The sequence below is a fragment of the Globicephala melas genome, chromosome 9 (assembly GCF_963455315.2).
Source record: "Globicephala melas chromosome 9, mGloMel1.2, whole genome shotgun sequence".
NCBI classification, from domain to species: Eukaryota; Metazoa; Chordata; class Mammalia; order Artiodactyla; family Delphinidae; genus Globicephala; species Globicephala melas.
The window spans coordinates 22,151,555-22,165,190 of NC_083322.1; the positions used below are offsets into that span (position 1 = coordinate 22,151,555).

General features: G+C 37.5%; 1 protein-coding gene across 1 annotated transcript in view; it reads right to left on the reverse strand.

Moving 5' to 3' along the window:
• The window catches only part of KLHDC10 (kelch domain containing 10), a 59,894-nt gene extending 48,318 nt beyond the window's left edge, over positions 1-11,576 (reverse strand). Inside the window, exon 1 of the mRNA XM_030853806.2 lies at positions 11,281-11,576. Within this exon, the coding sequence (XP_030709666.1) occupies positions 11,281-11,458 (178 nt within the window). The 5' untranslated portion in view covers positions 11,459-11,576. The remainder of the gene's footprint in view (positions 1-11,280) is intronic.
• Between the last annotated feature and the right edge of the window lie 2,060 nt (positions 11,577-13,636).

Below are 13,636 nucleotides of genomic sequence, written 5' to 3' on the forward strand. Positions count from 1 at the left end.
AGAAAAAAAGCTGTATAAAGTATACTTGGGTGGGTCTTAGAAGACAGTAGGAGAATGGCAATCTAGGAAGAAAAACCGTTATGTGCAGAATCATGACACAGTGTGGTACTGCAGGAAACTGCAACTCAAAATCTCTCCCAACCTAACTTCTTCCAAGAATTTATGGCAACTAACGGCAAATAGATCTATAGCTGAAATATAAAATGAAAGACATAAATGGCGAGGCTGGAGAGGTAGAAAAGGACAGACAGAAAAGTTAGAGGAAAAATTGACACGACTTTATGACCAATTGGATAAGGAGTGAACAAAAGAAAGGAATCTAATGTGATTCTCAGATTTCTGGCTTGATTCACTAAATTGATGAGGTAGCCATTAAATTAGAATAAGGAGCATAAAGGGAAGAACAGGTTTGGCAGGAAAGATAATGAAATTGTTTTCAGACATGCTGAATTCAAGGCACTCATCAGTCACTTGGGTGGCAATGGCAAACAGGCTAGGAAAAGAGGTCTGGATTGGAGACAGATTTGGATGTTGTCAGGATAGTAATGATATCACCCAGGGGAAAACGTAAGAATAAGGAGGGAAACAAACAAACTAACATATACTCTTGGATGTCAATACTAAAGGACAGATAAAGAAAAACTAATGAGAAATTCAAGCAATAAAAAGGATAACTAAGAGCTCTTTAGTAACTAAGAGGAATACAGACGTGTCTGGTTATGTATTCCCAGGCTTTAGTACAGGAGGTAGTCAAAATCAAAATCTAGAGAAACTGGGTAGGATGAAGACTAAGAGATACTAATGGATTTGTCAGTTAGGAAGTTATTACCTTACCAAGAGCAATTGAGTAGAATGATGCAGGTAGAAGTGAGACTGCAATAGACTGAAGAGGAAAAAAAGAAATTAAACAAGAGAGTCTATTCTTTCTGAAAGCTTGGCTGTGAAGGAAAGAAGTAAAATAGCACATCAACTAGAAAAAAGCCTAAAAGGTTATTAATATGATAAATTGAGAAGAAACAGATTCTACTTGATAAAATAACAGAAAACATAAATGTTTATGAGTAAAACATTTAAATATAGAACAGCTTTAGGAGAATCCCAAGTTGCTACTAGTAATATGTACTTATTTATATTGTATTAAATAAAACACAATTCACTGATAAAGAACTAAAAGGAAAGCAAAATATCAAAATGTTGACACAGTTGTCTTTATGTGGAATTGCTATAGATAATTTTCCCCTTGTTTCAAGTTTTCAATATTTTCCAAATTTTAATAATGAGCTTGTATTCCTTTTTTTAATCAAAGTATAGTTGATATACAATATTATATATTTTACAGATGTACAATATAGTGACTCACAATTTTTAAAGATTATAATCCATTTATAATTATTATAAAACATTTGCTATATTCCCCATGTTGTACTATATATCCTTGTAGCTTATTTTCTACCTAATAGTTTCTTAATCTCCTACCCCTATATTGCCCTTCCCCACTTACTTCTCCCCACTGGTACCCACTAGTTTGTTCTCTGTATCTGCTTCTTTTTTTGCTTTATTCACTAGTTTGAGGTGTTTTTTTAGATTCCACATATAAGTGATATCATACAGTATTTGCCTTTCTCTGTCTGACTTATTTCACCTAGCACAGTGCCCTCCAAGTCCATGCATGTTGCTGCAAATTTCATTCTTTTTTATGGCTGAGTAGTAATCCATTGTATATATAAGCCACAACTTCTTTATCCATTCATCTGTTGATGGACACTTGGGTTGTTTCCTTATCTTGGGTATTGTAAATAGTGCTGCTATGAGAGCTTGTATTCCTTTTATAGTGGTGGTGGTAGGAGGTGGAAGACAATAAGCTTTACCAAAGTTAATGATACTTCAGGGGCAGAAAAGACTTAAGTGATTCTAACTTGAGGAAGATAGATAATAGAGAAAGATGAAATATTAGCAGGCAGAGAGCAGAAAAGAAATGGAAGGAAAAAAATAAAACCAATGCAGAAATGAAATCTTCATTGTAAGTAGCACAAAGGAGTACAAATACTGTTGAAAACACAGTAAAGGACCTGGACAACAGGACTGAGAAAGGCAAGCAAGATATAACCTAAATGGGAAGGAAATCCAAAAAAGAGGGGATATATGTATAAGTATAGCCAATTCTCTTTGCTGTACAGTAGAAACTAACACAACATTGTAAAACAACTATACTCCAATAAAAATTTTTCTTTAAATACTGTTTTCACCCCCCCAAAAAAAGATATAAACAAACTCTGAAAACCATAAAATATTGTTGAAAGAATTAAAGAAGATCCAAATAAATGGGAAAACATCCCATGTTCAGGGATTAGAGGACTTAACATTATTAAGATGGTGGTATCTCCAAACTGATGTACAGATTCAACACAATTCCTATGAGAACGCCAGCTGAGTTCTTCATACAAATTGACAAGCTGATTCTCAAATTTATATGGAATTGCAAGGGACCCAAAATAGCCAAAACAAACCTGAAAAAGAATAAAGTAGGAGAGGGACTTCCCTGGTGGCGCAATGGATAAGACTCTGTGCTCCCAATGCAGGGGGCTGGGGCTCAATCCCTGGCCAGGGAACTAGATCCCACATGCATGTTGCAACTAAGAATTCACATGCCACAACTAAGGAGCCCTGGAGCCACAACTAAGGAGCCAGCGAGCCGCAACTAAGACCCGGTGCAACCAAATAAAAAATAAATATTAAAAAAACAAAAAGAATAAAGTAGGAGAACTCACATTTTCTGGTTTCAAAACTTGTTCCAAAGCAACAGTAACAGAAGCAGTGTGGTACTGGCACATGGACAGATATTATAGATTAATGGAATCAAGAATCCAGAAATAAACATGTTTAAAGTCAACTGATTTTCAACAAGAATGCCAAGACCATTCAATGGGGGAAAGAACAGTCTTTTCAACAATGGTGCTGGCACAACAGGACAGTCAGTTAGGATAACCTTTACCACAAACCAAACATAAAAACTAACTCAAAATGAATCAAAACATAAGTGTTAGAGCAAAACTATAAAACTCTTAGAAAAAAACAAAGGGGTGAGTTCTTCATGACCTTGGATTTGGCAAAGGATTCTTAGATATGACACCAAAAGCAAGAGCAACAAAAGAAAAAAAATAAGATAAATTGGACTTCATCAAAATTTAAAACTTTCATGCTTCAAAGAACACAATTAAGAAAGTGAAAAGACAACCACAGAACAGGAAAAATATTTGCAAATCATATACCTGATAAGGGACTCGTACCTAAAATATACAAAGAGCTCTTACAATTCAATAATAAAGACAAATAATCCAATTAAAAATTGAGCAAAGGATCTAATAGACATTTCTCCAAAGACATACAATTAGTCAACAAGCACATGAAAAGATACTCAATGTCAACCATACCTCAAAAAAAAAAAAAAAACAGAAAGAAAGGAAGAAAGCAGGAAAGGAAAGGAAAGGAAAGAAAAAGAAAAAGTGCTTGACATCATTAGACATCAGGGAAATGCAAATCAAAAACTACAATGGGATGCCACTTCATTCCCACTAGGATGACTGAAATCAAAAAGTCAGATAACAACAAGTGTTGACAAAGATGTGAAGAAACTGGAACCCTCTTATACCACTGGTAGGGATGTAAAATTCCAGCCACTTTGGAAAACAGTTTGACAGTCCCTGAAATGATTAAACATATAGCACAGAGTTACTAAATGACCCAACAATTCTATACCTCGGTATATACCTAAGAGAAACGAAAACGTATCTCCACACACAGATCTGTACACAAATGTTTACAGCAGCATTATTCATAATAGACAAAAAGCGAAAACAATCTATATTTCCATCAATGGATAAACAAAATGTGGTATATATCCATACAATGGAATATTATTTAACCAGAAAAAGGAATGAAGTACTGATACCTGCATCAAATGAATAAACTTTGAAAATAGTATGGAAAGTGAAAGAAGGCAGTCACAAAAGACTCTATGATTCCATTTATATGAAAAAGTCCCTAATAAGGAAATCTATAGAGACAGTAGACTATGGTTGCTTAGAGCTGGGATAGTGGGTAGGGGAGGATGGGACAGGAGGATAAGGGAGTGACAGCTTAAAGGACATGGGGCTTCTTCTTGAAGTGATGAAAATGTTCTAAAATTGACTGTGGTAATAATTCCACAAATCTGAATATACTAAAACCCACTGAATTGAACACTTTAAATGGTGAATTGTATAGTATGTGAAGTGCATCTCAATAAAGCTACTAAAACCACAGGAATGAAAATGTAAAAGTTTAAAAGGATTAACCACTATTGTGCCAAAGAAAATAAATAAATAATTGAACTGCAAAATATTTAGAAAATAACTACAAGAAGCCTACAACCTACAAGACACAACTCAAGTAGTATTCAGGAAAAAACTCATAATTTAAACACTTAGAAAGAATGAAAAGAACATTAAGCAAGCAACTAACATAAGAAGACAGAAAAACAACCACAAAATAAACCGAAGGAAACCTAAAGGAAGGATTTAAAACATGAAAGAAAAAATAAATAAATAAGAAAAGAGAGAAAAATAATAGAACTAATTTTTTTAAAAATCCAAGAGTGGGCTTCCCTGGTGGCTCAGTGGTTAAGAATCCACCTGCCAATGCAGGAGACGCGGGTTCGAGCCCCGGTCTGGGAAGATCCCACATGCCATGGAGCAACTAAGCCCATGCACCAGAACTACTGAGCCTGTGCTCTAGAGCCCACAAGCCACAACTACTGAGCCCGCAAGCCACAGCTACTGAAGCCTGCGTGCCTAAAGCCCGTGCTCCGCAACAAGAGAAGCCCCTGCACCACAACCAAGAGTAGCCCCCACTCACTGCAACTAGAGAAAGCCCGTGCACAGCAATGAAGACCCAACACAGCCAAAAGTAAATAAATAAATAAATTTATTAAAAAAAAAAATCCAAGAGCTGGTTCTAAACAAAAACAAACCAAAAAAAGGGCAAGGCCTCACATGTACAAAATAAGAAGTGATAATGAGTAAAGTGATAATGTAGTCACAGACACAGGAAATTTTTTTTTAATCGTTAAAGAGTATCTTGCCTACTTCACACAAATAATTTTGAAAACTTAGATGAAACGGATTATTTTCTAGGATAATATAAGCTAGCAAATCTTCCTCTCAAAGATATAAACTATAAGCAGTCGAATTATCATAGAAGTAAGGAGATAATTGTCAAAGAGCAATTCTCCCCCCAAAATATTCAAGGTCCAAGTAATTTCACAGGCAATTCAACCAAATCTTTAACTTCAATGCCATTTAACTGGACAGGGAAAGACAAAAGCCTAGAAAAAGAAGGAAAAGTTTGAAATTACTTCTATGAAAGTGGCATAATCTAACAAAGATAAAATACATAAAAGAAAACTACAAAGCAATTTAGCTTAAGAAGAATGATGCAAAATTTCTAGATAAAGTTTAGCAAATAGAACCCAGCAGCACATTTTAAAATAATAATACACAATAACAAAGTGAATTGATTCAGGAAAGCAAGGATGGTCCAGTAATAGTAAATCTACTAGTACAATTCACCACAATAGTAACCAAAGGAAAAAAATTACATAATTCCCACAGAGGTAAATTTTCCTTCCATATTTTAAAAAATCTTAATAAAATGGTAAGAGCTGACTACTTTAACATAATATGTGTACTTCAACCTAAAGTCAGGTCTAATCTTAACAGGAAAGCCGATGCAGGGGACACGGGTTCGTGCCCCGGTCCGGGCAGATCCCACGTGCCGCGGAGCGTATGGGCCCGTGAGCCATGGCCACTAGGCCTGCGCGTCCGGAGCCTGTGCTCCGCAACGGGAGAGGCCACATCAGTGAGAGGCCCGCATACCGCAAAAAAAAAAACTCGAATTGATGTCAGGAATAAGGCAAAGATCCACTACTATCTTATTGTTTAATATTTTTGGAAAGTACTAGCCAAATCAATTTGACAAAAGAAAGAAATAAGTATAAAAGCTGGAAAGGAGGAGATAAAATTATCTTTACTTGGTAATGATATGATTATTTAGCTGCAAAACCCTAGAAAAACAACTGGGAAACCATTACAGATAGTATGAGAATTCCAAAGGTGGCCAGGTACAAAATTAATACTCAGAAATTAATAGCATTACCATATTCAAACAACAAGATAAAAGACATAATAGCAATAGAAACCCCATTTACAATAGCAACAAAAAAGATAAAACACCAGGAATAAACATAAAAGAAATGTGAAAGGTCTACATGAAAAAAACTTTAAAATGTTATCAGGGCTACAAAAGAACTCTTGAACAACAAGAAATGAATGTACACCCTGTTCCTGAACAGGAGACTGAACCTCAAAAAGATGTCAATGATCTCTAAATCAGTCTACAAATATAATGCAGTATCAATAAAAATACCAAAAGATGGGGGAGGGGAGCTCGATAAACTAATTCTAAGTTTTACAGAACAAGCAAAGAATATTCAGGAAAACTCCAAGAAGTAGAATGAGAGAGGACTATAATCAAAGAATGGGGTCACTAGGTATAAATAGGTAAACTGATCAATGAAACACAATAAAAAGTCCAGTAAGAGTGCCAAATTATATGTAGGAACTAAGTACACCTATAGATAATATTTCAATACTGTGATAACTGGGTAGCCACCTAGAAGAATAGTAAATTCCTACCTGAATACTTTACATAACTTAAATTTTGTATGAATAACTTAACTTAAAAATAAATTATAAAATTACCAGGAAAAACACAAGAATTTTAATTAGAAATAATATTGAAATAGGAAAGGCCTTTCTTATGACAAAAAACCCTAAAATCCAAAAAAAGATTAATAATTACAACTACAAAAAAACTTTAATTTCTGCTGAAAAAATATACCATAAACAAGGTTAAAAGCTAAATGAAACTGTGACAAATATCTGCAACACATAACCAAGGCAACTAATTTCCGTAAAACAGAGCTCCTATAAACAATATTAAACATCCCAGTAGAAAAATGAACAAAAAATATAACCAGATGAATAAGAATGATAAGCAGATGTTATAAATAAAGGAAACAAATATGGCTGTATGGTTCTTATACAAAAGATGAAGAAAAATATACCTTTTAAATTGGCAATGTAAAAAAAGTTTAATAACCCACACCGTTACCAAAGGTATGGAAAGCCAGAACTCCAGCACCAATAGTGGAACACAAACTGGTACAACGTCTCTGAAGGGCAATTTGACAATATCTATCAAAATTTAAATAGCACATATCCTTTGACCCAGCAATTGTACGTCTAGCAATTTACTCTAAAGGGATATTAACTGTATCATCCTTTGGATTAGCAAGACTGTAAACGTTTTAAATGCCCATCCAAACAAAGAAATGCTACCATTTTTCTCCCCTCCTACACTCACACACACACACACACACACACACACACACACACACACAAGCCAATTAGCTTGGGTCAAAGGAAGAAGGAAAATCTGCCTTTTACCATTTGTACCATTTGTATCTTATATCATGAACATATATCACATTGAAAATTTTTAAGTTAAGATTTTCAGTATTATTTTTACCCAGCTTTACCAATTGTTATATTTTTCCTCCTCTTTGTCAGTTTTCCAGTTCCTACATTAGCAACAATGTTTAACTGTTTCCCCAAGAAACACATGGCATTTACTCAAATTCACACAGTTAAATCACAATAGTAATGTGGGTTCATTGTCCCCATGATCTCCTTGCCCCTGAGCTCTACACCTGCATACTTATTCTACAGAGAGCACTGTCCCTGTGCTTTACTGTGTATATGGAGATTATGAGTTAGGAGAAATCCAGGACTAAGAAGCTATGAATTTCTTGGCCTATGGGGCAAACACATAATCACTACTGTATTTTAGGAGACAGAAAAAAAGTAAGAAGCTGCTCAAACAAGGTTTCACAAAACATTATTTGTGCTGTCACCGTGGATGCAGAGTCTAGTCCACTATTTTTATGTTTAAGAAATTGATTGTATCCATTTGTCCAGAGTCAATGGGGCTACAGGGAATTGAACCACACTAACCAATCACATTCACAAGAACTTAGTTGCTTACACATAATGCCAATGTATTAATTTAGAATTTAAGAATATATATGTGTGTGTATGTATACATGTATATATACATATATATTTGATGTATATGTGTATATGTATATATAAAGAGTAGCAAATCATGCATATCAAGGAATCACACACAAATGGTAATACATGCCCAAGGAGAACCACATGATAGCATGAGTGTGTATAGGGAGAAAAGAACAAATAGAAGGTCAGAGAAGACTTCCCTGAAAAACAGTGTGATCAAGCTGAGATCCAACGGAAAATAAGTTTAAAAAAAGAACAGGAGAGGGCTTCCCTGGTGGCACAGTGGTTGAGAGTCCGCCTGCCGATGCAGGGGACACGGGTTCGTGCCCCGGTCCGGGAAGATCCCACATGCCGCGGAGCGGCTGGGCCCGTGAGCCATGGCCGCTGAGCCTGCGCGTCCGGAGCCTGTCCTCTGCAACGGGAGAGGCCACAACAGTGAGAGGCCAGCGTACCGCAAAAAAAAAAAAAAAAAAAAAAAAGAACAGGAGGAGTAAGAGGGTTGCTGGATGATGGAATAGTAAGTACAATGGCACTGTGGCAGAAGGGAGCATGATCTAAGGAGGCAGAAAAAGATCAAAGAGCAAGACAACATGATGTAGGGTTATCTGGAGAGCTAGAGAGGGGCCAGACCATGCGGTGGCTTTTGGGCCATGTTAAGGACTTTTGCCTCATCTTAAGAGCGATGAAAAGCTAGTAAAGGGTTGTAAGCTGAGATGAGAACAGACTTGTGCTTGCAAAAGATTAGTGTGCTGTACACACTGCAGGGTAAGAGTAGAAGCAGGAAGACTGCTTAGAAAGCTGGTGCAGGAGACCTAAATCAGGGATGATGGCAGCATGGACTGCCACAAATAAAATAAATAGGACTTGGTGACTGATTACACCTGAAATGCAAGTTAGAGGAAACCCTTAAGGAGGATGCCCAAGTTTCAGGTGTGTATAACTGCAGGAATAAAGATGCTATCACTGAAAGAGAGAACACTCCAAGACCAGGTTGTTTTGATTTTATTGTTTTGTTTCTTTGGGGGCTAGAGAGAGGGTAGATGTGCAAAAAAGTAAGAAAGGGTTCTGAGTGCCCAGTATCTGAAAATCTTGCTAGAGAAAGATGAAAAATGGAAAATGGGATTAGAATTCAAAGGCGGGAGAAAGTTAGTTCAAAAACTTATTATTTTTTAACCTCCATGGTCAACCATAAAACAGGCCTAGAGATTTCTACCCCTCCCCATCACCTAAAATCTTTTTAAACATATCAAAATAAAATCTTTCAATCAAGGGGAGAGGTAAGGCTTAAACTGCAATACTTGTAAAAATAAAGAATTGGTGTGAAAGAATTTCAAAGTATATACTGAAACATCAGATGTTCTTAATTCTGAGAGTGAAGAGAAGACAGAGGCTTCCTACTTGGGAAAGGAAGAATTAAGTGCCAGTCAAGGAGAAAAGAAAGCAGAAAAGAAGAGCTGATGGTTCCACTGCATGAATTTTCACAGTTTAAACACATTTATCTTTACCTCTGGGCAAATGGGTGTTCTTGGCCTTGTGTGCTAAGAGAATGCAGAGATAGCTCCACACCTAACCCCCTTTTCAGAAATTATGGCCTCCACTGCCATCAGGTGGTGGCAGTGAGGAAGTGCACCAACCAGTTTCTTCGAGCCTATATGAATGCCTATATGAAGCCTATGGTATAATTAATCTAAGATCAAAGACCTAAGATTGCAGTAGTAGAGGACAAACTGGTTATAGTCTTTGGTAACAGATTTATCTTCTAACCTGTCAATACACAAAAATGAAATTTTTTGCTATTAATTTGGGGTAAGAAAAAAAGATTTCTCCTTTTTTTCATGTTAAAGAGCATATATTTAGCAATTTTAAGAATACCCAGTCTGATACTATCATCTCAAATCCAACTTTTGGTGTATTATATATTTGACTAAAACTGCTTCACTGTTAATTTTAATGGCACATATAAATGGTGCATTTCTAGCATACATCAATAACCTTATCACAAACACAAGCAATTGTCTCATTGAATATGCAAAATTCCCTTTATCTTCAAATTAATCAAATAATAATTTCTTACTACTTGGAAGTACAAGGCATGGTAGTAAACACAATTCAAAAACCCTCATATTCTCAAAACTCACTGGTAAAATCAACTTCAATCTTATTCACAAAAAACATGGTGAAAGATTAACACACATTCTTGATAGTTCTCGTCATGGTAAAAATAAGCTTGCCCAATATAATACCTGACATTCTGGGCAGTACACCTTTATTCTACTATACTGAATATTCACTTACAAATGTAGTTCTTTAAATTTGCTGCACACACACATCGATTTGATTTGTCTGTCTTTCAAGTCATTTGAACACAAGGACACAAGGATAGGAAATCGTAGGCAAAAACGTGAAATAATCACACTGGGTACATTTTTCCAGTTCTCAATCAGCTGTTTTCATATGGTAGACACTGCATAATTTTGTCACTGAGTATATTCCTGATCTTCATTTTCTCCCATTAAAATCCATACACACTATCTATTCTGTCTCTGTACCTTCCAAAATATTAATAATTCAACTAGTTTTCCCTAATTCTCTTGGTTCTGTTTCCCACCCACCTCCCACCCACCCCACTTCCTCTTCCTTTCTTGTTTCAGAATGCCTAACTCTTACACACTCGAGGTGGGTTTTTTTTACAAAAATCACTCTTTGGGATGCTCTTCCCTTTTCTCTCCTTAAAAATATTTCCCACAGCTAGGCGCCAATGTCTTTCTTTTACAAGATCAAACTGCGGAAGAGGACGAGACTGGGAATCGAGTAAGCGAAACATCTGAGAATGTCAATGAGACAGCGGCCTCTCCTTTGAAAAGAAAACACAACTCTCAGCACAGACCTTTCAACAGAGCAAAAATACTTTTTATTTTCCGCTGTGTTCCTGTTCCCTCCCCGACCTCAAAGACACCTTTCCTTTTCTCTAAGCCCCAGTCGCTTTGCTATGCGTGGGGCCTGCCTTTCCTCCTCCCAAGGAAAAGAAAGACAGGGAGAAAAGGAAAGGTAGCAATCACCTTCCCGCCGCGCCCGCGAGCTGTCAGGATCGTGCCCTACGACTCACCTGGCAGGTGCGGCCGCCCGGAGAGTTGCACGAAGCGGTTGAGCTGGCCGGTCCCCCGACCCCCGCTGCCCCCACTGCCCCCGCCGGCCCCGCTACCTCCGCCGCCGCCGCCGCCGCCACCGCCTGCGGCGCCTCCTCCCCTCCGGCGGTTCCTGTCCCAGCCCTGGGCGGCCGACATGACCCGCTAACGACGGCTGCAATCCGATCGCGGCAGCCCGCGGCCCGGCGGCACTAGCTGAGGCTCCTTCCTGGGCTCCTCAAGAGACCCGGGAGACAGGGGAAGGGGGAGCGCCCTGTCTCACCAGCGGCCAATGACTGACGGACTTGGTGACAGAGAACCAATGGCCAGTCGTCTTCTTGGTAGGTGGAGGGAGGCGGGGAGAGACGTGGTAACCATAGCTATGGCTAAAAAAAAAGTGGGGGGAGAGAAAGGCAGAAGCAGCCACTCATCACTCGCATCCACCGCGCTAAGCAAGACCGCGTCGTGGTGACTCCTGCGGGATCAGGCGAGCCAATCGAAGGCCGAGTGAGAGAGGCCACGCCTGCAGAGAGTCCCAGTGGCGACTCCAGGCGTGTCAGGATTCAGGAACGGGACGCGCACATAATACAGATATTTTGAGGCAGTACTGTGTTCTGCCAGCTTTACAGGCTGAGACCCCTTTCCCACACTACACAAAGAGCTCTCTTCGAGGGGAAAAAAACAGGGGGCGGAGTCAAAGCTTAACTGTAAGAATGAGGTTTCATTTGTCTTGTCTTTCAGTCGACTGGCGGAACTCCTCCCTAATTCAATATAAGCCACGTCCCAGGCAAACAGTTTTAAACCTGGTTAACAAACATGGGAAGATGTTCAAGCTCACCAGTAATCATAGAATACAAATTAAGACCCCAATGAGAAGCCGTTTCAGGCTTATTACGTTAGAAGGATTGTTAAAATAACACCCAGCAGTGAATTAAGAGTCCCAAGAAAAATGTTCTTTCATAGATGACTGATGGCTATGTAAATGTTTTTGTTCAAATTCCTTTTGCTCATAGAAAATTTGAATCAGCTGGAAGACAGGAACAGGTACGGAGGATCAAGATCAAAGAAAAATGTAGATGTACAGATCAGGAATTCCTATTGTTCCAAAATTAAACAGAAAATTTGGCTTTGAACTTACTGGGCACAGTGCAAAGTGGGAAAATAGATTGTTCACTGACGTTTATGAGTGGTAAGGGAAAACCATATTAATTCCTCAAGGGAAACAAAACTTTTCAAGATTCTTAGATCTGGTGGATTTTTTTTTTTTTTTTTTTTGCGTGACGTTTCATGTAGGAGAACCTTACGTGATGAAAAGAAAAAAGAAAATCTGCTGGAGCTGAGGATGCGTATCCTCTTGGTGCAAATTTCATGTCCCACTGGCCCCGCCTCCTTATTTTGCTACTTTCAGGTCCTGTGGGCAGGTATTTTACCCATGAAGCATTAGAAAGCACTGCTTACAAAAATGTTTGAGACCTGAAAAAAAAAGTCTATGGCTCTAAAATATGAAAATCAAAATTAATCAATATTAATTTTTATAAAGAAACTGTAGCATTAACCAAATAATAGATGAAGAAAATTTTCTTTTTATAGGAGTATTCCAAGTAATAAATAATGAGTGATAGACTATCACCATTTTGCAATCTCTAATGAATTCAGAGATCAACCCACTGAGCATCAACCAGTGCTGTTATCACAAAAAGAAAGTTGAAACATACATGCCTCTAGAATGTAAACATGACTATGAAGTAGTCTTGTAGGAAAAAATTGAACCTGAATCCCATCAGAGGTCTATATCTAACCACCAATTTATAGGAAATATGGAGGACAGAGGAACATTAAAAAATACTACAGAGATGCAAAAAGCAAAATCCAGACTATGGATATTCTACAGGATAAACAAGCAAATTTCTTCAACAAAAATTCCAGAGGAAAAAGATTTGAAGGGAAATAAAATCTATAGATTAAAAAGAGACTTGTGATGATTGTATAACTCTGTGAATATCTTAAAAATCTTGACTGGCATTAGTTACACAACTTTGTTAACATATTAAAAACCACTGAATTGTACACTTGAAAAGGGAGAATTTTATGTTATGTGAATTATATCTCAAAAAAAATTTAAATAACATGGGAGGAGTGGATGGTGAGATAGATGAAACAACACTGACTTCATCTTAAATCAGTAAATTATATGTTATGTGAATTATATCTCAATAAAGCTGTTTTAAAAGAGAGCAACTTAAGAGGTATACCAACGAATTGCAATAACATTCACCCTTTAGTAGCATTACCAAACCAAACTTGGGTCCACTCACCCATGCACAGTAAAGCCAAGGA